Source organism: Giraffa tippelskirchi, chromosome X (assembly GCF_054371585.1).
Source record: "Giraffa tippelskirchi isolate mGirTip1 chromosome X, T2T-mGirTip1v1.2.pri, whole genome shotgun sequence".
Classification (NCBI taxonomy): Eukaryota; Metazoa; Chordata; class Mammalia; order Artiodactyla; family Giraffidae; genus Giraffa; species Giraffa tippelskirchi.
Window position 1 is genome coordinate 51,664,815 of NC_137289.1, and position 27,079 is coordinate 51,691,893.

Consider the following 27,079-nt stretch of genomic DNA (forward strand, 5'->3'; position numbering starts at 1 on the left):
AATACCTCAGGGCTACAAATAATTGGCCCTGAGCCTGCAGGCTAGTACCAGGGAGGGCAGGAATTATGTTGCTCTGCTTGGTTGCTTTAATAGGAGAAAAAATCAAGATAAGTAAAGCCTTATGATTTCCATGTAACTAACTACAGCATATTACATTACTTTGATGTTACAGTTAATGCAATTAATTACTTACAATTTGTGATGATTTAAATGCATTTTTCAGAAAAGGAAAAGAATGACACAAAATTTTTTGACAAAAAAATCTTGATAAAAAGTCTAGAAAACACTATCGTAACAGCTCTCCTTAAATCATACCTACTGTTACCGGAGTTTGTATCTCTTGAAATCCAAGAGATAAACAGGTGGCTTTCACAGGTTTACTAAAGGTTGGTTGAGTAATTATTTTCCTTATTGTCTAAGTCAAATGCAAATTGAAGAGGGAACTCTTAAGCTTTAATTGACTCATAGAATTTCATGGGCAACTATTAATAAATTAGTGCTTGCAGAATCAATGATGTACTAATGCCATCTTTGAGTCCAAACTTTTGAGAAGTATCTTCTTATATTTTAAGGGAGAAATAATTCTTAAAATTCACCAACAGATTAAAAAGCTTATACTTGGGCTAAACGCATTGAAAATTTCATCTTACTTCATTCAAATGTCTTCTCTTTGAAGTGTTATTATGTAATAGGCAATGGGCTGAGATTTTAGCACATAGTATCTACTTATTTGAGTCAAGTGAGATGGCATAACGAGAATTATTAACACAAGAATTGGTACTTTGGGGATAGGTTTCTGATATTGCCACAGTACCCAACTGGTTGTTGGGAGCCATTTGAATTGTGGGAAGGAAGATTACTAATTCCATGCAGTATTTTCAATAATGATTTGCCCTAGACCAGTCAGAGCTAATAACCAAGTAATGGGATTATGGTCTGAATAAACTTTCTGGCTCCCAGAATAAGACACTTCAAAATTACTAGGTCCTTCAGTGATCAGCAAGATAAAGCTGAGGGATAATAAACTACTAGAAGGTAGTATCAGTGTAGGTTGGACAGTCTTCATGTCAGAAGAACTTTAAAAATCATTCAGACTTATCTTCCTTCATTGGTTTAGCCAGTTATATATGAAAACAGGGATCTAGAATAGGGGTCAGCAAACTACAAGCTGAGGGCAGAGATCAAATGTAGCCTCTACCTGGTTTCGTTGAATCCATGGCCTAGGAAACTTTTTTTCATTTTAAATGGTTGTAAAAAAAAGAGAATATTTCGTGATACATGAAAATTGCATGCACTTCAAATTTAACTGTTTATAAATAAAGTTTTAGTTAAACCCAGTCAGGTACAGCAAAAACAAGACCGGGAGCCGACTGTGGCTCAGATCATGAACTCCTTATTGCCAAATTCAGACTTAAATTGAAGAAAGCAGGGAAAACCACTAGACCATTCAGGTATGACCTAAATCAAATCCCTTATGATTATACAGTGGAAGTGACAAATAGATTTAAGGGACCAGATCTGATAGAGTGCCTGATGACCTATGGACAGAGGTTCGTGACATTGTACAGGAGACAGGGATCAAGACCATCCCCATGGAAAAGAAATGCAAAAAAGCAAAATGGCTGTCTGAGGAGGCCTTACAAATGGTTGTGAAAAGAAGAGAAGCAAAAAGCAAAGGAGAAAAGGAAAGATATTCCCATCTGAATGCAGAGTTCCAAAGAATAGCAAGGAGAGATAAGAAAGCCTTCCTTAGTGATCAATGCAAAGAAATAGAGGAAAACAACAGAATGGGAAAGACTAGAGATCTCTTCAAGAAAATTAGAGATACCAAGGGAACACTTCATGCAAAGATGGGCTCGATAAAGGACAGAAATGGCATGGACCTAACAGATACAGAAGATATTACGAAGAGGTGGCAAGAATACACAGAAGAATTGTACAAAAAAGATCTTCACGACCCAGATAATCACGATGGTGTGATCACTCACCTGGAGCCAGACATCCTGGAATGTGAAGTCAAGTGGGCCTTAGAAAGCATCACTAGAACAAAGCTAGTGGAGGTGATGGAATTCCAGTTGAGCTATTTCAAATCTTCAAAGATGATGCTGTGAAAGTGCTTCACTCGATATGCCATCAAATCTGGAAAACTCAGCAGTGGACACAGGACTGGAAAAGGTCAGTTTTCATTCCAATCCCAAAGAAAGGCAATACCAAAGAATGCTCAAACTACCGCACAATTGCACTCATCTCACACGCTAGTAAAGTAATGCTCAAAATTCTCCAAGCCAGGCTTCAACAATATGTGAACCGTGAACTTCCAGATGTTCAAGCTGGTTTTAGAAAAGGCAGAGCAAACAGAGATCAAATTGCCAACATCACTGAAAAAGCAAGAAGAGTTCCCGAAAGACATCTATTTCTGCTTTATTGACTATGCCAAAGCCTTTGACTGTGTGGATCACAATAAATTGTGGAAAATTCTTAAAGAGACGAGAATACCAGACCACCTGACCTGCCTCCTGAGAAATCTGTATGCAGGTCAACAAGCAACAGTTAAAACTGGACATGGAACAACAGACTGGTTCCAAATAGGAAAAGGAGTACGTCAAGGCTGTATATTGTCACCCTGCTTACTTAACTTATATGCAGAGTACATCATGAGAAAGAGTGGGCTGGAAGAAACACAAGCTGGAATCAAGATTGCCAGGAGAAATATCAATAACCTCAGATATGCAGATGACACCACCCTGATGGCAGAAAGCGAAGAAGAACAAAAGAGCCTCTTGAAGAAAGAGAAAGAGGAGAGTGAAAAAGTTGGCTTAAAGCTCAACGTTCAGAAAAGTAAGATCATGGCATCTGGTCCCATCACTTCATGGCAAATAGATGGGGAAACAATGGAAACAGTGTCAGACTTTATTTTTTTGGGCTCCAAAATCACTGCTCATGGTGACTGCAGCCATGAAATTAAAAGACGCTTACTCCTTGGAAGGAAGGTTATGACCAACCTAGATAGCATATTTCAAAGCAGAGACATTACTTTGCCAACAAAGGTCCGACTAGTCAAGGCTATGGTTTTTCCAGCAGTCATGTATGGATATGAGAGTTGGACGGTGAAGAAAGCTGAGCACCGAAGAATTGATGCTTTTGAACTGTGGTGTTGGAGAAGACTCTTGAGAGTCCCTTGGACTGCAAGATCCAACCAGTCCATCCTAAAGGAGATCAGTCCTGGGTGTTCATTGGAAGGACTGATGTTGAAGCTGAAACTCCCAATACTTTGGCCACCTCATGCGAAGAGTTGACTCATTGGAAAAGACCCTAATGCTGGGAAGGATTGGGGGCAGGAGGAGAAGGGGACGACAGAGGATGAGATGGTTGGATGGCATCACAGACTTGATGGACATGGGTTTGGGTAGACTCCAGGCGTTGGTGATGGACAGGGAGGCCTGGCGTGCTGCGATTCATGGGGTCACAAAGAGTCAGACACGACTGAGCAACTGAACTGAACTGAGTCAGGTACATTCATTTACACATTGTCTATGACTGCTTTCACATTAAAACAACAGAGCAATGAAGTATCACCTCACACCTGTCAGATCAGCCATCATTAAAAAGTAAAAATGGAGCTACCATATGACTCCTGGCTATATATCCCCCCAAAAACCCCCACATACATGCACCCCAATGTTCACAGCAGCATTATCGATAACTGCCAAGATATGGACGCAACATAAGTGACCATCAGTAGATGAATGGATAAAGGAGATGTGGTATGTATGCACAATAGAATACTACTCAGCCATAAAAAAAAAAATAAAAATTTGCCATTTGCAGCAACATGGATGGACTTGCAGGGCATTAAGTGAAATATTAAGTGAAATAAGTCAGAGAAAGACAAATATATGATATTGCTTATATGTGGAATCTAAAAAATAAAACAAGCTAGTGAGTATAACAAAAAAGAGGCAGACTCACAGATATAGAGAACAAACTAGTTGTTATGGGAAGTGGGAAGAGAGAAGGGGGAGGGACATTATAAGGATAAGGGATTAAGACATGATTTCTAATCATGGCCTCACTTTTACCTATCTAGTAGGTAAGACTAGAAGATATCCAGGCTTCTTTTATCTTTAAAATTAAGTACCTCATCAGGAATAATCCTTTTTCTCCCTTCCCGCAAGAAAACTCACAGAAAATTACTACTGAATGCTGGTAATTTGTTATTTACAGGCACCTAGTAATACTTACTTTTTCTGTTTTATTTTAATTGTTCTGTTTTATTTAACCCACATGTAGCTTATTTTTCAATGTTTTTATCCCTGTAAATCCACTTACATCCTTGAAAAATGGTAGGATATAAAACAGCTCAATTCTAACATAAATTACAGCTGGTTAGGTATAAGAACAAATTAGCCTCCTTTACATCTGATTCTTGCTTTTATGCTATGCTAAGTCGCTTCAGTCGTGTCCGACTCTGTGCGACCCCATAGACGGCAGCTCACCAGGCTCTGCCGTCCCTAGGATTCTCCAGGCAAGAATACTGGAGTGGGTTGCCATTTCTTTCTCCAGTGCATGAAAGGGAAAAGTGAAAGTGAAGTCGCTCAGTCGTGTCTGACTCTTAGCGATCCCATGGACTGTAGCCTACCAGGCTCCTCCGTCCATGGGATTTTCCAGGCAAGAGTACTGGAGTGGGGTGCCATTGCCTTCTCCGGATTCTTGCTTTTAGGTGATGCATAAGACAGCTGAAATGTTTAAGAGGATCAGTAACATGTTGAAAAGAAGAAAAACATTCAATTTCTTTGACTCCAAATGAACTCATGATTTTCATGGTTACTTCTTGTGATGTATGGGAAATCTCTGCCGTAATTTTTGTTTCCTGGATATACAACTAAGATTGATAAACTACCCAAAGAGACCAAGCAATGCAGTCTAGTAAAAAGAAGCATTTGAAACTTAGATCTGAGACTGTCTAACAGTCAGTGGGAATTCATACTTTTCATAGATTATATACACATACACAATCACATGGATGTAATATTTATATGTGAGGAGGTAGGGAAGGAAGAGTGGGAGAGAGTAAAGGGGAAAAAGCAACCTTGATAAAGGTCAAGGTAATTCATTCCAGTACCACAGATATAAAAATCTAGGAAATGCATTTTCTTTCAGGCATTAAATTAATTTGCTAATGGCATTTCATCATTCTTTCACTTAAGGTAATCAGATCTTCCTTTCAAGTACAAATAAAAAATTTCCCTTGATCTAGAGAGTATCTCACTTTGGCTAAGATTTTATTTTATAATAATTTTTTGTGCACATTTTTCATTCACGAGAAACAAAATATAAAAATGAAGTTTAAAAATGTGTTGACTTTAAATTTTTATAAGTTCCATAGCTACATGTCAGTTTAGAACAACCTGAGAAAATAAGTTTATCATCACTTATCAGACAATATAGTTTGCGGACTTCCTGGGTGGTCCAGTGGTTAAGACTTCGAGCTTCCACTGTAGGGGGCTCGGTTTCGATCCCTGGTAGGGAACGAAGATCCTCCATGCTGTGCGGCATGGCCAAAAAAAGAGAAAAGACAAGATATTTTTTTCAGTAGCTTCTTTCTTTTCAACTTAAGTTACTTGAGAAATTTATTTTCTTCACAGGCTAAACAGACAAAAGTTCACAGGATCTTCTCGATTATCCCTTTCTCTTTAACCGACATTTTACCCTTCAGTGGTCAGATGCACTGAGAAAGAGAGGCAGAAAATATGAGCAAGAAAGTGGTGGCTAAAGGAAAAGAGAATCGGTTTTAGAGAGAGTCAGTCACGGGTTAGAAAAGTTCCCTTGGTTCCCACTCTTCTCTCCTCAAATACTTTCCAAGGATTTGCCAATATTTAAAAGCCCACAATTAAAGCTTCATGTACTCTAGGATGTGTTCCCTGTTCCCATTCCTTTGGTTTGAGCCAAACAAGAGCTCTCTTTGAGTTTAACTTTTTTGGGGGGTGGGGGGAGGTGGAGTGTTTAGTTTTTTTAAAGCAAAATAGTATCATCCGTATTTAAATGTCAAATAAGTAACATTCACAAGGGCTTCCCTGGTGGCTCAAATGGTAAGAATCCACCTGCAATGCGGGAGACCTGGGTTGGATCCCTGGGTTGGGAAGATACCTTGGAGGAAGGCATGGTAACCCACTCCAGTATTTGTACCTGAAGAATCTCCATGGACAGAGGACCCTGGCGGGCTACAGTCCATGGGCTCGCAAACAGTTGGACATGACTGAGCAACAAAGCACAAGGAGACAGTAACATTCAAAGAAAAGAACAGGAGACTTACCTAAGATGGTTAATTCAAAATGTCCAAGGCTTCGGGCGCTCTTAAAATTATCAAGATTTGGGACACTTCCTTCTGGTGGTATGTATTTTGCAGGCTGAGAATTAAACTGGCGACTAAGAAAATGTCTGTGATTGAAACTAAATTTCCGTGGAATACTTTCAGGATAAACCCGGTTGTAATGCAGGTGATCTATCAAGCCGAACTTCTTCTTTCTCCACAGCTGACTTTCCCATTTATTACTTATAGTTTTTCTGGCTCTCGCTACGAAGCCACCACTGGAGTTTTCTCGACCTGCTGAAGAAACAATGAGATAAACACAACTGACCTATAAACTAATGAAATAGGTAATTCAGTACAAAGAAGCCGATTAATAAGAAATGGCTTAATTAACTGTAAAAATGAAACAGCCACCTAGAAAACATAAACTGAATGTCCAAAAGATAAATCTTATTAAAGTGAGGAATGAACTAAAATTCACCTTCAAAATAAACTTTTACTCCAAAGTATTAAAAATATTGTTTTCTCTGTTGCTGGTTTAATGAGATTTTTAATTACCTTCTTTATACTTTTTCTATCTTTCCTAAATGCTCTTAAACAAACAAACATTCCTTTTATTTTCAGTGATAAATTCAAGTTAAGTCAAATTCATGAGAATAAGAACATTTAGAGATTGAACCACTCCTCACTACTGGTGGAAGGTAAGCTTAAAATAAATTTTGTTAACTTATGCTAAAAGTACCCTGAACAAATAGAAAATATAGTCTATTTCTTGGATATAATGCTCTTTCAAAAGGACCATTTATATGATATTCCTTTCAGATATAGATAACATATGAAAAACAAAGAGGGAACCAAATTGAAAGACCACTTCAACTCTTGATTGTTCTCTGTCATCGAGTCCATTTATCATTTATGTACAACTTACTTAACATATTTAGTTTCTAAGGCAGAACATAATTTATCTCTTACACACTATGATATTCATTCACTCATTCATTCATTCACTCAGCAATACCTATTATGTACCAGATACTGCACTAAGGAATTTGGTAAAATAGCATTTTAATTGAATAATATACACTGGAAACTGAAGACATAGAGTAGAATCAGTAAAAAAAAAAGCCAGATTTTAGCACTTCTCCCTTTGTCAGTTCTGCTAGCTCAGACAACCTGAAGCAAGTTGTTTTTTTGGAACTCCATTCCTAAGTTTAATAAAGTTGCTGAATTGCTTCCGTATGTTGCCCGTGTCTTAGTGTTCATTATTTTCCTAATATAAAAGACCTTGTAGAGACAGAAGGGCGTTTCAACAGCGAGGTTTCAGTGTGGTTAATATATCACTTCTGCTTTTGGACTTTATTCCATATCCCCAGACTACTTTCTTGGTTTCTAAACCATAGACAGAGACTGAACATTTATTACGAGGTAAAATACTAGACTGAATTTTAAGAGAAGATGAAGAAGTTGAACTTCTTACCAGGAATTTCAAATACTGCAATATTACAAAAGAGTTTCTTTTTAATTCTCAAAATTTAGTTGATGAACAAACTTAACTTCCTATAATACCGCTAGATAATGAAAAGGATAGAACATTTAATCACATGTGAAAAGGAAAGGACTCAATAAAAGCGAAGAGGAAAACTCTAACAGGACTAAACTGGAGATTGGGCAATGGATTTAATCCTTTTTATCTTCTAGAAATGAATTCCTCTTATCTAAACTAATAAAAGTACATAATCAGATCAGCAATAAGTAGATATTACAACCCAATATAGTGAGAATTCCTGACTGATTTGTTCTAGAATATATTATGCAAAGAACAAGTTATAGGCCATTCCAATTTTGAAAAATTAAATAATTACATCTACTCCATAGGAAAAAAATTCCTCTGATTCACACTGTCAGGAATAAGTCTGATAGTCTGATATATTTTCTGTGCTTGTTTTCTCATTTGAGTGTTAAGAACTGGCAAGGTTTAATGCTCACATGAAGAAGTTCCTCTGAAAAAAATCATGCATTGTTTTTTAATTTAGTAACTTGGGACTGTCAACTATCCCAATTGTATGTTTCATAATTAATACAAATGGGTATGAAATCAGTACAGGAGATATTGGCAGTCATTGGTTGTGAATAGTAAGATTTCAAAGGCAATAATTAGGAAAGAGACAAAATGTATCTAGAGTTCAGGTTTTTCTAAAAATAAAATGGAAAATCATATACTATAATTCTTTCACTTTTAGCTTTAATATTACTAATATTACCATACAAAACACATTATGTTTTAGGCCCAATACATAACTAAGATGGGCTTCCCTGGTGGCTCAGTGGTAAAGGATCCACCTGCGAAGCAGCAGATCCAGGTTCAATCCCTGGGTTGGGAAGATCCCCTGGAGGAGGGCACGGCAACCCACTCCAGTATTCTTGCCTGGAGAATCCCATGGACAGAGGAGCCTGGTGGGCTACAGCCCATAGGGTCACCAAGAGTCAGACACGACTGAAATGACTGAGCACGCACATATACACATAACTAAGATATAGCTTAATTACCTAGCAAAATTATACATACATACATATAATTATTTATCAGAATTATAGTAATCATTCTTATTTTAGTGAATCATTTTACCCTTATTCCTGGTGAGAACAGATATATATTTTAATGAGGAAAAATTTCAGAAGACCACATTTAGGTTGTGAGTTGAAAAAGGACATCGTATCAATGTGTATGTATGGTGATTTTCTTTCTTCACTGAATCTACACTAAGCATTTCACTGTGTGGATAAAAGTGACAGGTAGGGGTGTATGAAGGCATAGGGGAGTGGGAAGAGCTATTTCCTTTGCCTCTTTCCTGCTTGCCTTCAACGACCCCATGCTGGTGCAAGATCTACAAGACTGGAAAAAAACAGGGTATTCCAGTCAGTGATCAGGTCTGTGCTTGGTAGCAACCATATAATAGACTTTGTAAAGGATTGTGTAAGTCAGAAGCTACTTATAATGTCTTATGATCTCAGTAGTACTATCACTGTTTATTGCTAGCTTTTCAGTGTATGTCTCATTTACTTAAGTTACCAGATACAAAGGATAAGATGTTAAACTCTGTAATTTTCAAAATACCTAACACAATCAAATTGTATACACAAATTAGCTATATATTCACAAAATGAGTACTTTTGAATTTACACATATAATAATTTCCAAAGCTAACATGAAACATATCTGGGAATACATTAGTAACCATGTTAACACATATGGACCCAATTCATTCATTAAACCTGAAGCATAATAAAACAAAGGGAACTATGGGCTTCTGCATGGCAAAGGAAACCATCAACACAATGGAAAGGCAACCTACTGAATCGGAGAAAATGACTGCAAATCATATATCTGATATGGGATTAATATCCAAATATATAAAGAACTTGTTTACCTCAGTAAACAAAAACAAGCAATATGATTAAAAAGGGGGCAGAGGATCTGAATAGACATTTTCCCAAAGGCATACAGTTGGCATACAGGTGCATAAAAAGATGTTCAACATTATAACTAGGAAAATGCAAATCAAACCCACAAGATATCATCTCACACCTGTTAATATGGATATTATCAAAAATACAAGAATAAACAAGTGTTGGTGAGCATGTGGAAAAAAGTCAACCCTTATGCACTGTGGGAATGTAAATTGGCACAGACACTATGAATAACAGTATGGAGGTTCCTCAAAGAAATAAAAATAGAACAACAACATGACCTAGCAATTCCACTACTGGGTATTTATCCAAAGAAATAAAAAACACTAACTCATAAATATATATATACCCCCATGTCCACTGTAGCATTATTTACAATAGCCAAGACCTGAAAACAACCTAAGTGCCCATCAATGAATGAATGGATAAAGAAAATGTGGTATATATACAAAGGAATATTATTTACTCATAAAGGGAAATCTTAACTTGGATGAATCTTGAGGACACTATGCTAAGTTAAATGAGTCAGACAAAGACAAACATTATATGATCTTACTTATATGTGGAATAAAAAAAAAAGACCATCACTCAAAAAAACAACTCACAGATACAGAAAACTGACTGATGGTTGCCAGAAACAAGGGTTTGGGAGGGGGTGGATGAAGTGGGTCAAAAGTTATAAAATAAATAAGTCATGGAGATGTAATGTACAGCTTGGGGACTATAGTTAATACTATACCGCATATCTGAAACTTACTAAGAGTAGATCTTTTTCATCACAAGAAAAAACATTTTTATAACTATGTATGGTAATGAATGTTAACTAGACTTATTGTGGTAATCATTTTGCTATACATACAAATACCAAATCATTATGTTGTACACCTGAAATTAATATAATGTTATATGCTAATTATACCTCAATTTAAAAAAGAAAAAATGTAAAAGAGTTTCGTAAATTAGGAAGAACCATTATCAACTTCATGTATCAGACACTTCTTGAGAAACTATCTCGTTAACAGAAATGCCATATTGGGGGTTTGGGACACTACACTAACTGAATAAGATTTGATCTTTTGCTCAGACTCTAGTTACATTTCTGTATTCTTTTTAACAATTCTGGCCATTTAAATTTAATTATCAGTTTCTTTAAGGTTTCCTTGCTCCAAACAGCTAAAAGTTATCAATATATTTTAAATATTGATAATAATCACGAAAAAACATACAAAGAGAAATGAAATATAAAGGCAATCATCTATAAGCCTGGCCAAAATAATTTCTTATGAAAATCATATAGATTCAAAAAAAGTAAAAAATTAAACCAATCATTCATATGGTAACACATCCAAGGGTTTATACTCACATAATCTGTAAGAATTAACTGATTATTTTTACTTAGTTTCCAGATTTTTTCTGTAGAGGGATGCTATACAAATGTGACAACTTTGAGAAACATTTACAGTTTAAAAAGTACTTTAGAACATCTGTTTAAAAGTCTTAGGCTAATTTTATGAAGTAAATAAAGGGATGCTATCATCCCTTTTAAGTGCATGCCAGTCGCTCAATCACATCCAACTCTTTGCAACCCCATGGACTGTAGCCAACCAGGCTCCTCTGTCCATGGAATTTCCCAGGCAAGAATACTGGAGAGGGTTGCCATTTCCTCCTCCAGGGGATCTTCCCGACCCAGGGATTGAACCTGCATCTCCTGCACTGGCAGCTGATTCTTCACCACTGAGCCATCTAGGAGGCCCGCTGTCAATTTCAGAGATGAGTAGGTTGCCATATAGAGTGACTGAGTTGCCTCTGTTCACACAAGTTAAAAAACAAACAAACAAACAACCCTGAGGTATAGTATTACGGTACATGAACAAAAAATGAAAATACAACATAAAAACTTACAGGATTCAGTGAAAGTAGTGATCAGAGGGAAATTTATAGCATAAATACTGATATTAAAAAAGAAAGATCTCAATCAATAATATAACATTAAACTTAAAGGAACTAGAAGTGACAGAAGTAATTATGCTTAAAGTAAATATAAATGAAATAGAGAATAAAAAACATAATAGAATCTAAGAAACCAAAAGCTTGTCCTATGTAAAGACCAACAAAATTGATAATCTTCACCTCTACTGACCCAAGGAGTGAAGACATAAATAACTAAATTCAGAAATAAAATGGGACTCATTACAGAGATAAAAAGGGTTAAAATAGAATACTATGAACAATCATACACCAACAAATTATAAAACTGAGATGAAACAAAATCATAAAAGCAAAAAAAAATTACCGAAACTCATTCAAAAAAAAAAATCTCCACAGACCTATAGCAAGTAAAGAGATTCAAAAGAAAATTTAAAAGGCTATTCCATTAAAAATAGCAACTAAAAGAAGAAAATACCTAGGAATAAAATTTAAGCAAGGAGGTGAAAGACTTCTATACTGAAAACTACAAAACACTGTTGAAATAAATTAAAGAATACCTAAAAATGAACAGAAAGAAATCCCATGTTCATGGACTAGAAGAGTTAATATTATTAAGACATCAATACTATCCAAAACCATCTGCAGACTCAAAATCCGTATCAAAATCCCAAAAGCTTATTTTGCAGAAATGGTCAAATGGATCCTTAAATTCATATGGAATTACAAGAGTCCTCAACGCTAAACCAATCTTGAACAACAGGAACAAGTTGGAGGGCTCATACACCCCAATTTCAAAAGCTGATACAAAGCTACAGTAATCAAAATACTGTGATCCTGGCATAGGCACATACATATAGACCAATGAAAAAGAAGTTGATATTTAACAACAGTTTGCTAATTCAATTCAGTGGGTACTAAGTCAATGCAATTTTTCCTACTCATTGTCCAGGGAATACAGGAAGCTCCTTGATACTTCCCCATGTTGATGGCAATAATTTATCTGACCCTTAATAACCTTTCAAGTTTATATTGGTTCTACTGAAAATCCAAGAGGCCAGTGGTCTAGACTCTGCTTTCTAAGTAGTTATTACACCTCAGTCTATGATCATTTAGGCCACTAGTTCTTAAATGTCCATGAGCAGTTTTAGTTTTAGTTCTTACTCACCACTAAATTTAATCTTTTTTCTGCCACTTCAGTTCAGTTCAGTCACTCAGTCGTGTTCGACTCGTTATGACCCCATGAACCGCAGCACGCCAGGCCTCCCTGACCATCACAAACTCCCCGAGTCCACCCAAACCCATGGCCATCGAGTCAATGATGCCATCCAGCCATCTCATCCTCTGTCGTCCCTTTCTCCTCCTGCCCTCAATCTTTCCCAGCATCAGGGTCTTTTCCAATGAGTCAGCTCTCCGCATCAGGTGGCCAAAGTATTGGAGTTTCAGCTTCAACATCAGTCCTTCCAATGAACACCCAGGACTGATCTCCTTTAGGATGGACTGGTTGGATTTCCTTGCAGTCCAAGGGACTCTCAAGAGTCTTCTCCAACACCACAGTTCAAAAGCATCAATTCTTCGGTGCTCAGCTTTCTTTACCGTCCAACTCTCACATCCATACATGACCACTGGAAAAACCATAGCCTTGACTAGATGGACCTTTTTTGGCAAAGTAATGTCTCTGCTTTTAAATATGCTATCTAGGTTGGTCATGATTTTCCTTCCAAGGAGTAAGCATCTTTTAATTTCATGGTTGCAGTCACCATCTGCAGTAATTTTGGAGCCCAGAAAAATAAAGTCTGACACTGTTTCCCCATCTATCTGCCATGAAGTGATGGGACTAGATGTCATGTTCTTAGTTTTCTGAATGTTGAGCTTTAAGCCAACTTTTTTACTCTCCTCTTTCACTTTCATCACAAGGCTCTTTAGTTCTACTTCACTTTCTGCCATAAGGGTGGTGTCATCTGCATATCTGAGGTTATTGATATTTCTCCCAGTAATCTTGATTCCAGCTTGTGCTTCATCCAGCCCAGCATTTCTCATGATGTACTCTGCATATAAGTTAAATAAGCAGGGTGACAATATACAGCCTTGACGTACTCCTTTTCCTATTTGGAACCAGTCTGTTGTTCCATGTCCAGTTCTAACTGTTGCTTCCTGACCTGCATACAGGTTTCTCAAGAGGCAGGTCAGGTGGTCTGGTTTGCCCATCTCTTTCAGGATTTTCCACAGTTTATTGTGATCCACACAGTCAAAGGCTTTGGCATAGTCAATAAAGCAGAAATAGATGTTTTTCTGTTACTCTCTTGCTTTTTCGATGATCCATCGGATGTTTGCAATTGATTTCTGGTTCCTCTGCCTTTTCTAAATCCAGCTTGAATATCTGGAAGTTCACAGTTCATGTATTGCTGAAGCCTGGCTTGGAAAATTTTGAGCACTACTTTATTAGCTTGTGAGATGAGTGCAATTGTGTGGTAGTTTGAGCATTCTTTAGCATTGCCTTTCTTTGGGATTAGAATGAAAACTGACCTTTTCCAGTCCTGTGGCCACTGCTGAGTTTTCCAGATTTGCTGGCATATTGAGTGAAGCACTTTCACAGCATCATCTTTCAGGATTTGAAATAGCTCAACTGGAATTCCATCACCTCCACTAGCTTTGTTCATAGTGATGCTTCCTAAGGCCCACTTAACTTCACATTCCAGGATGTCTGGCTCCAGGTGAGTGATCACACCATCGTGATTGTCTGGGTCGTGAAGATCTTTTTTGTACAATGCTTCTGTGTATTCTTGCCACCTCTTCTTAATATCTTCTGCTTCTGTTAGCTCCCTACCATATCTGTCCTTTATTGAGCCCATCTTTGCATGAAATGTTCCCTTGGTATCTCTAATTTGCTTGAAAAGATCTCGGTCTTTCCCATTCTGTTGTTTTCCTCTATTTCTTTGCACTGATCGCTGAGGAAGGCTATCTTATCTCTCCTTGCTATTCTTTGGAACTCTGCATTCATATGGGTGTATCTTTCCTTTTCTCCTTTGCTTTTCGCTTCCCGTCTTTTAACAGGTATTTGTAAGGCCTCCTCAGGCATCCATTTTGCTTTTTTGCATTTCTTTTTCTCAGGGATGGTCTTGATTCCTGTCTCCTGTACAATGTCACAAACCTCCATCCATAGTTCATCAGGTATTCTGTCTACCAGATCTAGTCCTTTAAATATATTTCTCACTTCTACTGTATAGTCATAAGGGATTTGATTTAGGTCATACCTGAATAGTCTAGTGGTTTTCCCCACTTTCTTCAATTTCAGATTGAATTTGCCAATAAGGAGTTCATGATCTGAGCCACAGTTAGCTCCCGGTCTTGTGTTTGCTGACCGTATAGAGATTCTCCATCTTTGGCTGCAAAGAATATAATCAATCTGATTTTGGTATTGACCATCTGGTGATGTCCATGTGTAGAGTCTTCTCTGCCACTTAGGGATTTTTAATTCTTGCTTTCAGCTTGGTTATATATTTATACTGTAATGATTTCCCCCTTATTTTCTATCTTTTATTTGGTGGTGGTGGGGGGGGTTACAATCCAGATCCCTTTGTGGGTTCTTAATCTGTCAGACTGACTAGAAGTCAATTCTCAAATAAGAATAACTCATAAAGCAAGAGGGATCTAAAGTATTAAAATGTCTACAGAGATGACCCCTTATAAGATCTGCTTTAAACAAACTCACTTTAAGGATACCCTGCCACAACTAAATCTGTGTCATGAAATCACTTCAGAAATGAACCTGAAAACTGCAACTACAACTATCTTTTAAGCTTTAACTACGGTTATTGTCAAATAAAAATTAAACTTCCTACTTCATTCTTTTGTTAATTAAAAATAGTACATCTGAAGGAATGTAGTACCAAAGAATCAATTTATTAAGTGTAGTACTGGTCCAAAATTCAGAACAATTTGGGACTAGTACTTGTGACAGGGATTTAAGGTAATATAAATAAAAATAGAAACAAAAATAACTAGCTACATATCTATTTAAAGCACTTATATTATGCTAGTGGCAGGCACAACCCCAAAATGCAGAATCAAATCAAACAGCAATACGTATATAATAATAGTGTTCCACAAAATGTTCATAAAATCATCATCATCATCAAAGCAACATACAGTGGGAGGAGCTTGGCATGCTTGATGTACTTCCTTTTGTTTGTGAAGAAGTTTCTGGCTGAGGTACAGGAATTCTACAAAAGATTAAAAAAAGATACCAAATAGTTATAAAAACAGACTTGAATGGGAAAACTGCTTCCATTTGGAATTTATTCTAATCCAATACATCTAGAAAATTTATAGGTTTAGTTTCTTGAAAGTAATGCATTAGAAATGTAAGGAAAACGCATTCAAATTATGAACAAATATCCATACTAACATAATTCAAATACTGAAAGTTATATGCTTTTTTAAGGAGTATTACACAAAAGAAAGTATTCAACTTTTATTAAATTAGTTGACACTAAAGATGGATATATATATATATATATTTCATTCTCTACAATATAAATTAAATTATTCAATGGCCTCCTTTCATGTTTGCTTTGTTCAAATATTCTGGAAAACAACCTGGCCTAACTCTCCAACCTCATTTCAGAGTTTTCTATAAGCCTCATGCTGCTTCTAAACTTCACATTTTTCTTTCAGCCAGAAAAACCTTATTCCCCCGTTCCTTTGCCTGGTTAACTCTTATTCATCCTTCAAAATTTAGCTCGTAGCATTATTTTCTATAAGAAGCCATCCCTGATCTCTGCTCAAGGTTCACTAATCCTTATATATGCTGTCATAGCACTAAGAGTAAACATTATCATACCACTCACCACACTGTATTAAAATTACTGCCTTTTCAGTTTACCTCCTCTACTAGATTCTACTAGTTCTACAAAACATAGACTTTATCTATTTTTGTATCTCCACAGAATAGCCACTCAATAATTGTTTACTGAAAGAAAAATAAGTGAAAAGGAAGCATCTTATTTTGAAGCTGATGAGAGAAACTTGCACTTCTAACAAAGACCTCCTTCTTAACAACTTTCAGTATATTTCTATGCTGAGTATTTTCTGCTGCTGTAGTTCCAAAACTAAAGCATAAAGCAAAACAGAAGTGTCCTGTTGTAGAGTACCACATAATACTGCTCAACCTACTTCAGCAATAGAAATGTCTGTTACAATAACAGTATTCTTTATTTTATGAATGAGTTCTTAATGAATGCAAAGAACAAGCTTTCATGAAGGAAGACTGCATTCACTTCATTTAAAGAACTCCAGGAAATAAAAACACATTTTATAGTTGTACTTAAAACTTGTTTCTCAGTATCAAAAAATGGTTTTTTCTAAAAATTAATAAACTCATAATATCAACTCTGAGAGATATTTAAATAAATAAAAATAGTTAAATTATATGTATTTTGAGATCATTAAACAGTATGTATACACTTTTAAATAGGGCCTTTCCAGGTGACACAGTGGTAAAGAATCTGCCTGCCAATGCAGGAGATGCGGGTTTGATCCCTGGGTTGAGAAGATACCCTGGAGTAGGAAATGGCAACCCACTCTAGTATTCTTGCTTGGAAAATTCCGTGGACAGAGGAGCTTGGCAGGCTACAGTCCATGGAGTTGCAAAGAGTCAGACATGACTGAACAACTGAGCACACACAGCAGCATATACTTTAAAATACATGGTGTTATAAAGTGATTTTTTTCATCTGAAACAAATTAGAACTAGTTTCCCAAATTCTAACAGCATCATTATATTGTATAGAATTTTTTTCAAGTGGCTAGGAAATTTTTACTGGAACATACAATCATTCATTTATACACCTTAAGTGTCTTAAGGGTGAGGGCCTAAATGACAGCGGTGGAGGTATCAATGTCTATGGGTATCAACTGAGGAAACTGAAAAAAAAGAGATGAAAAATTAAAGCATAAGAAATATAAAAGGATGCCTGAGGAAAGAAAGGGAACAGACGGCTAAGACATAATGTTAAATATGGTGGATAGTAGCTGAATATTATAAAAATTATGTCAGAGGCAATAGGCTGTACTCTTCATCAGCTTATTGACCTTAGATAAAAGTCATATAGATTGTATAGTATGCCATGCCCTCATCGATATAACAGTATTATAATTAATATTGTAGTCTTTCCTATTGTTTTCCCCAGTGGCTCAGTGGTAAAGAATCGCCTGCCAATGCAGGAGACATGGGTTAAACCCCTGGGTCAGGAAGATTCCCTGGAGGAGGAAATGGCAATCCACTGCAGTATCCCTGCCTGGAAAATCTCATGGACAGAGGAGGGTGGCAAAGAGTTGGACACGACTGAGCATGCATGCACAACAAAAGTCATTCCAATAGTGCCTTCTCCTTTCTTAGGAGACACTGATAATGATTTTTAAGGATTCATATAACCCTGATATGGTGTACTTTCTTTCTTTATGAAGTAAATACCACCAAGAGAACACAAGTAAGTTTTAACGTCCCATTTATTATATTTTATTTCTCAGTGCTAAATTTTGAATGAGTTGATATACTTTGACTACATTTTACTATCCACTAGAGAGCACCATAGGTCACTATCTCCCTTTCAGATTAAAATGTTCATTGATACAACCTCTTAAATGGTCATATTTATTACTACCATAAATTGTACCAATGGAAACAGACCAACGGGTAATACAGACACTGGAGTCAGCAAGCCAGGATTTAAAATACAACAATGTGCCGGAAGAGTGGCATGCCCAGATTCCACAAGGAGAGCGCACAGAAGCTCCATGTTTCTTCTCAGACCTTTCTTCTCTATGTGTCTCTTCATTTGGCTCTTCCTGGTCTGTAACCTTTACAATAAAACTGTGATTTTGAGTATAGTATTTTTCATTCTAGTGAGCTACTAACTCTGAGGGGGTCATGGGAACTCCTGAATTTGTAGCCAGTTGGTTGGAAGTGAGGGGGACCTGGGGACCAGCTGAACTGTGGCCATTAGCATCTGAGGTAAGGTCAATCTTGAGGAGGACTAAGCCCGTAAGAATCTAATGTTAAGTCTGGTTATTAGTATTAGAACTGAATCACAGTACGGCTAGTTGGGTTGGAAACCCCACAAGAGCTCAGTGAACCTAACTGATAGGTTTAACAGCACACAAGACATAGTAAAAGAGTAAATGGAGTGACAGGTCCAAACTGAAACACAGAATCAAAAATAGAAATGAAACATGTATATGAATAAAAAATGCAGTGTAAGAAACCTGTTGGTCACAGTCAGAAGTGCTAATATATATGAAATAGGAATCATGGGAAAAAAAGGAAATAATGAGGAAGAAAATATATTTGAAGAAATATGGCAGAAGGTTTTGCAAAACTGATGAAAGATATCAATAAACAGACTCAAGAAGCTTCATAACCTACAAGCAGTATAAAGCAAAGAGAATCACTCCTTGGCACATCACATACAAACAGTTGAAAATCAAAATGAAAATCTTAAAAGCACTCACAGTAAAAAGACACAGTACCTTTGAATGAACAATCAGAAGACATTAGTCTGATTCTTAATAGAAACAACGAAAGCAATAAAACAGTTTCAGACATTAAAACAATATACCTGCAACCAACTGAAAATATCCTTTTAGAAGTACAAGTGAAATAAAGATGTTTTTAAACAAACAAAAATAGAGAATATATCATCAGCAAGCTGTAATACACTGAAATAAATGCTGAGAGGAATTCTTCAGTCAGAAGGAAAATGATCCCAAAGAGAAGCATGGAAATATAAGTAGGAATGAAGAGAACTTAAAAAAAACTGTGGTTAAATATAAATAAATGCTAACCATATAAGAAAAACAATATTAAAAATGTCTCTTAGAATTTAAAATATATGTAGAATTAAAATATAAAGCAAAAATAATGAAAATGGAGATAAATGGAATTATCCTAAAGATCTAGCATTATCAGGAAATGGTAAAAAAATTTGCATTTATTTATTTACTTATTTTATTTATCTATGTGCTGGGTTTTCGTTGCTGTGTGGGCTTTTCTCTAGTGGCGGCAAGCAGGGACTACTCTCTAGTTGTGGAGCGTCGGCTTCTCATTGCAGTGAATTCTCTAGTTATGGTCTAGGACACATGGGCTTCAGTAGTTGTGGCTCGCGGGCTCTAGAGCACAGGCTCAATAGTTGTGGCACAGGCTTAGCTGCTCCATGGCATGTGGGATCTTCCTGGACCAGGGATCAAACCCGTGTCTCCTGCACTGTCAGTTAGATTTTTTTTTTTACCACTAAGCCACTAGGGAAGCTCTAAATAATTTGTATTTTTCTACAATAAGTCAAGCGTCGAGGTTGTAATTTATAGAGTAACCACTGAAGAACATGTATCAAATTAAAAGAGGGGAAATTGAATAATGAAAACTATTTGATTAAACAAATAGTATAAAAATTTATATAAGCAAAAGCTTTTAATTTTAATTAGGTCCCATTTGTTTATTTTTGCTTTTATTTCCAATATTCTGGGAGGTGGGTCATGGAGGATCCTGCTGTGGTTTATGTCAGAGAGTGTTTTGCCTATGTTTTCCTCTAGGAGTTTTATAGTTTCTGGTCTTACATTTAGATCTTTAATCCATTTTGAGTTTATTTTTGTGTATGGTGTTAAAAAGTGTTCTAGTTTCATTCTTTTACAAGTGGTTGACCAGTTTTCCCAGCACCACTTGTTAAAGAGATTGTCTTTTCTCCATTGTATATTCTTGCCTCCTTTGTCGAAGATAAGGTGTCCATAGGTGCGTGGATTTATCTCTGGGCTTTCTATTTTGTTCCACTGATCTATATTTCTATCTTTGTGCCAGTACCATACTGTCTTGATGACTGTGGCTTTGTAGTAGAGCCTGAAGTAAAAGCTTTTGCACAACAAAGGAAACTATAAGCAAGGTGAAAAGACAGCCTTTAGAATGGGAGAAAATAATAGCAAATGAAGCAAAACAGACAAACAATTAATCTCAAAAATATACAAGCAACTCCTGCAGCTCAATTCCAGAAAAATAAACGACCCAATCAAAATATGGGACAAAGAACTAAACAGACATTTCTCCAAAGAAGACATACAGATGGCTAACAAACACATGAAAAGATGCTCAACATCACTCATTATTAGAGAAATGCAAATCAAAACCACAATGAGGTACCATTTCACACCAGTCAGAATGGCTGCTATACAAAAGTCTACAAGCAATAAATGCTGGAGAGGGGGAGAGAGAAAAGGGAACCCTCTTACACTGTTGGTGGGATTGCAAACTAGTACAGCCACTATGGAGAACAGTGTGGAGATTCCTTAAAAAACTGGGAATAGAACTGCCATATGACCCAGCAATCCCACTGCTGGGCATACACACCGAGGAAACCAGAACTGAAAGAGACACGTGTACCCCAATGTTCATCACAGCACTGTTTATAATAGCCAGGACATGGAAGCAACCTAGATGTCCATCAGCAGACGGATGGATAAGGAAGCTGTGGTACATATACACAATGGAATATTACTCAGCCATTAAAAAGAATACATTTGAATCAGTTCTATTGAGATGGATGAAACTGGAGCCCATTATACAGAGTGAAGTAACCCAGAAAGAAAAACACCAATACAGTATACTAATGCATATATATGGAATTTGATAGATGGTAATGATAACCCTATATGCGAGACAGAATAAGAGACACAGATGCATAGAACAGTCTTATGGCCTCTGAGGGAGAAGGTGAGGGTGGGACGTTCTGAGAGAATAGCATCGAAACATGTATATTATCATATGTGAAACAGAACACCATTCCAGGTTCGATGCATGAGACAAATGCTCAGGGCTGGGGCAATGGGATGACCCAGAAGGATGGGATGGGGAGGGAGGTGGGAGGGGGGTTCAGGATGGGGAGCACATGTAAACCCAGGGCTGATTCATGTCAATGTATGACAAAAACCATGACAATACTGTAAAGTAATTAGCCCCCAACTAAAATAAATAAATTTATTTAAAAAAAAATTGATATAAGCCCAAAATACAGGTCTCCATCAACTTATGATGGGGTTAAGTACTGATAAACCCACTATAAGTTGAAAATATAGTACCTTGCGAATGAATTTAATATACTTAACCTACCTAACATCATAGGTTAGCCTAACCCACCTTAAACATGCTCAGAACACTTAGAATACCCTACAGTTTGGCAAAATCACCTAACACAAAACCAAATTTATAATAAAGTATTGTATAGCTCATGTGATTTATTGAATACCACGCTAAAAGTGAAAATCAGAATGGTTGTCTGGGTACAGAATGATTGTAAGTGTATCAGTTGTTTAGCCTTGTGACTGCATAATTGATTGGGAGGTGTGGCTCACTGCCACTGCCTTCCATCACAAGAGAGTCTAGTACTGCATACCACTAGCCCAAGAAAAGATCAAAATTCAGAATTTAAAGTATGTTTTTTACTGAATTTGTATTGCTTTCACACCATCATAAAGTTTAAAAATCATAAATTGAAACATAAATTGGGGACTGTATCATTAGTTTCATAAAATTGAACAGAGTGATATCAACATCATGGCAAAGGAAGATGCTCTCTTTGTCTCTCTCCTATCTACAACCAGGAAAACATCCACAACTCAACAAAAGTGCTTCTGCCCAACATACCAGAGCACTGCAGATTTCAACATAACTGTATCTAAAGGTGGGTGGACTAGAACATATAGAGTATGTGGAATTTGGGGAACAGTGGAGTTGGTGCCTGTAATCCTGGTCCCCCAAGCCATGGCAGCTGAACTTGCAGTCCCAGAGAACTCGGTGGCAACAAGGTAAGCAGTGGGTACAACTCTGGCCTCCTGGCTACAGCGGTGCCCACAGCCACAGATTAACTGGATGGCACTGGGAGTAGGGTCTGGGACCCTGCCTCTCTAGCCATGGCGTTACCCATGATTCTGACCCCTCCCCCCGTTACAGCAGCAGAGTCCTCAAATCTGACAACACTGAACATGGCAGAGGTTCCTATGCCACCTGGGTTACCCCCCAACCTGCAGTGGGAAAGTCTGTGCCTCAGAAATCCTAGACATGACAGAACTGTCCACCATCCTGGTGCCCCAGGCAGTGACACCAGCCATACCACCAACGACTCTGGAGGCATAAGCAGTAACAACGAAGGCACTGGGAGATGCCTCTGATGGAGGCGGTTAAGAGTGGAAAGTGCTGACTGTCAAATATCACCAGAGGCAGCGCAAGTAAGAGAAACCAAAAACTTGTGCTATAGCGCCACCTACTGGAAGATAAAAGAAAGGCCTAATCTGTTGAATTGTTAAAAAAGTTTTCCCTAGAAATGAAAGGGACTTCCCTGGTCACTCAATGCTAAAGAATCTGCCTGGAATGCAGGGGATACAGGTTTGATCCCTGGGTCAGGAAGACTCCCTGGAGAGGGAAATGGCAACCTATTCCAGTATTCTTGCCTGGGAAATCCCATGGACAGAGGAACCTGGCGGGCTACAGTCCACAGGATCTCAAAAGAGCCATACATGACTTAGCGACTAAAACAACAACAAAAAAAGAATAAAGGTGTTTGCCACTTGAAATGGGCCAGCAGAGTAACACCTCATTAAGCACCATGAAAAACTGCAGTAACATTGCACCACAAAAAGAAAATGACAATTCTCCAGAAATCAAACTTAAAAACATTAAGAATACTGTGATCTAACTGATAAGAGATTTTGAAATAGCTATCATAAAATTCAATGAGCTACAAGATAAATCAGGATACCAATGAGTTCAGGTATAAAATTAATAAACACAAGGAATACTTTACCAAAGACACTGAAAGTAAAATGAACCAATAAGAAATTCTGGAGCTGAAGAACTTAATAAATGAGTTGAAGAATGCATTACAAAACACTGGAAATAGAGCAGACCAAATGGAAGAGAGAATTAGTGAGCTTGAAGATAGAAATATAGAGATGATATGAGATGATATAAGGAGAAGAGAAAAGAGAATTGAAATATTTTTTTAAATGAGTAAATGCAAAGAAAGCTAGCTGACTCTTTTAAGAAGGGCAGCATTAGGGTAATGGATATCCCAAAAGGAAAAGAGAGGGAGAAAGGAGCAAGTTTATTTGAAGAAATAATAGCTGAGAATTTCCCACGTCTGGGGAAGGAATTATATATACAAGTCCATGAAGCTAGGAGAACTGTTGCCTCAATGCAAAAAGATCTTCTGCAAGATGTACCGTACCAAAGTTGTCTTCATTAGTCAGTGACACAGAAACAATTTCAAAGGCAGGGGAAAAAGGATGGTAACCTACAAAGGAACCTACATTAGGCTATCAACAGATTTCTTAGCAGAAACTCTACAGGTCAGGAAGGAGTGGAATGACATTCTCAAAATACTGAAAGATAAAAACTGTCACCCAAGAATACTCTATCCAGCAAAGTAATCATTCAGATATGAATGGGAAATAAACAGTTTCTCAGACAAACAAAAGCTGTGCCTTACAAAAAATGCTGAGAAGAGTTCTTCTACCAGAAACAAAAAGGCAAAAGAGTACACAAAAGTTTGAGTAAGGTAATAAACAGAATCATAAAACTGTAACTACATCAAAATAGGCTTTTTAACATTTTATTATAGCATAAAGGTTAAAGTAGAAAAGAGGAAAACATAACCATAGCTACTTCAATTTGGTAACAAACTCACAACATAATCTGAGAAACAAAAACATGAACAGGAATGAGGAAAAAGACATAACCTATATAGGTAAGTGAAGATAAGATGCTATCAGCAGAAAAAGGACTGTTTTATCTTTGAGATGTTGTATACAAACCTTATGGTAACCATAAAACATAAATCTAAAGCAGAAACTTTTCTGGTGGCTCAGTGGTAAAGAATTTGTCTGCCAAGAAGGAAACGTGGGTTTGATCCTTGGGTTGAAAAGATACCCTGGAGAAGGAAATGGCAACCCACTCCAATATTCTTGCCTGGGAAATCCCATGGACAGAGGAGCCTGGTGGGTTACAGTTGGTGGGGATGCCAAGAGTCAGACATGACTTAGCAACTTAACAACAAGCAGAGACACCAAACAAAAGAAAAAAAAAAACGCAGGAGGGCTTCCCTGGTGGTCTGGTGGTTAAGAATCTGTCCTGCAATGCAGGGGACACTGGTTCAATCCCTGGAGCAGGAGGATCCCACATGCTATGGAGCAACTGAGCTTGTGCCCAATAACTACTGAGGCTATGCTAAAGAGCCTGTGAGCCAAAGCTACTGAATCCATACACTGCAACTACTGAAGCCAGCACACCTATAGTCTGTGCCCTGCAACATGAGAGACGCCCAAAGTGAGAGCCCACACACCACAACAAAGAGTGGCCCCCACTAGCCGAACTAGGGAAAGCCGAAGTTCAGCAATGAAGACCCACCAAAGCCAAAAGCAAGAGGAAGAAACTGAGAAAAACATCAGAGAAAACCAGGAAACCAAATGGTAGATCAAAAAAGAATGAAAAAGAAATAATGGAGATATAGAGCAACCAGTTAGAACTCGACATGGAACAACAAACTGGTTCAAAATTGGGAAAGGAGTACGTCAAGGCTGTATATTGTCACCCTGCTGATTTAACTTATATGCAGAGAACATCGTGTAAAAAGCAGGGCTGTATGAAGCTTAAGCTGGAATCAAGATAGCTGGGAGAAATATCAATAACCTCAGATATGCAGATGACACCACCCTTATGGCAGAAAGCAAAGAAGAACTAAAGAGCCTCTTGATGAAAATGAAAGAGCAGAGTGAAAAAGTTGGCTTAAAACTCAACATGCAAAAAACTAAGATCATGGCATCTGGTCCCATCACTTCATGGCAAATAGATGGGGAAAAATGGAAACAGTAATAGACTTTATTTTCTTGGGCTCCAAAATCATTGCGGACAGTTACTATAGCCATGAAATTAAAAGACGCCTGCTCCTTGGAAGAAAAGCTATGACAAACCTAGACAGCATATTAAAAAGCAGAGACATCATTTTGCCAACAAAGGTCCATCTAGTCAAAGCTATGTACGATTTTCCAGTGGTCATGTATGGATACGAGAGTTGGACTATAAAGAAGGCTGAGTGCCAAAGAATTGATGCTTTCGAGCTGTGGTACTGGAGAAGACTCTTGAGAGTCCCTTGGAGATCAAATCAGTCAATCCTAAAGGAAATCAACCCTGAACATTCACTGGAAGGACTGATGCTGAAGCTGAACCTCCAACACTTTTGTCATCTGATGCGAAGAACCGACTCATTCGAAAAGACCCTGATGCTGGGAAAGATTGAGGGCAGGAGGAGAAGGCAGTGACAGAGGATGAGATGGCTGGATGGCACTCAATGGACATGGGGAGAAGGAACTGGCAACCCACTCCAGTATTCTTGCCTGGCGAATCCTGTGGACAGAGGAGCCTGGTGGGCTTCTGTCCACAGGGTCGTATAGAGTCGGACATGACTGAAGTGACTTAGCATGCATGCATGCATTGGAGAAGGAAATGGCAACCCACTCCAGTATTCTTGCCTGGAGAATCCCAGGGATGGGGGAGCCTGGTGGGCTGCTATTTGTAGGGTTGCACAGAGTTGGACATGACTGAAGCGACTTAGCAGCAGCAGCAATGGACATGAGTTTAAGCAAACTCTGGGAGATAGTGAAGGACACTGAAGCCTGGTGTGCTGCAGTCCATTGGGCTGCAAAGAGTCAGACAGGACTGAGTGACTGAACAACAACAGAGCAACCAGAAAACAGAAGCTAACATGGCAGTAACTAAATCCTCATCTATCAATAATCACCCTAAATGTAAATGGATTGAATTCACCAATCAAAAGATACAGTGGCTGGATAGATTAAAAAGCATGGCTGGATGGATTAAAAAGCAAGACACAATTACATGTTGCCTCCAGGAGACTTATCTCAACTCTATAAAGAGAAACATACGGTCAGAATGAAGGCATGCAAGATGATGCATCAAGCAAAGGGCAGACAAAAGAAAGCAGGTGTAGCCATACTCATATCAGACAAAATAGACTTCCAGCCCGAAATTGGACAAGTTAGAAGAAATGGACAGATTTTAGAATCATACAAGCTTCTAAGACTGAATCATGAAGAAACAGAAAATCTGAATAGACTGATCACTAGTATAGTGACCAGTAAAATGATCAAACGGTAATAAAAAACCACCCCCCAAACCAAAACTCCAGGACAAGACAGCTTCATAGATGAATTCTACCAAACATTCAAAGATGATTTAATACCAATCTTTTAAAATTCTTTAAAAAAATTGAAGGGAATGCTGCCTAATTTAAAATGTCTATATCACCTAAAGCAATCTAC

At 37.6% G+C, this 27,079-nt stretch overlaps 1 protein-coding gene across 6 annotated transcripts in view; it reads right to left on the bottom strand.

Moving 5' to 3' along the window:
- RADX (RPA1 related single stranded DNA binding protein, X-linked) overlaps nt 1-27,079 on the bottom strand; it is an 83,213-nt gene that overhangs the window by 12,167 nt on the left and 43,967 nt on the right. For 2 of the 6 annotated variants that reach the window (XM_081565391.1, XM_081565389.1), the window contains 2 exons: nt 15,854-15,927; nt 6,314-6,604 (listed from right to left, as the gene is read on the bottom strand). In XM_081565391.1, the coding sequence (XP_081421517.1) occupies nt 6,314-6,604; nt 15,854-15,927 (365 nt within the window). Of the gene's footprint in view, nt 1-1,988; nt 2,167-6,313; nt 6,608-15,853; nt 15,928-27,079 lie in introns of all 6 variants that reach the window. The other 4 variants (XM_081565390.1, XM_081565388.1, XR_014075742.1 and 1 more) reach the window with 3 other exon arrangements.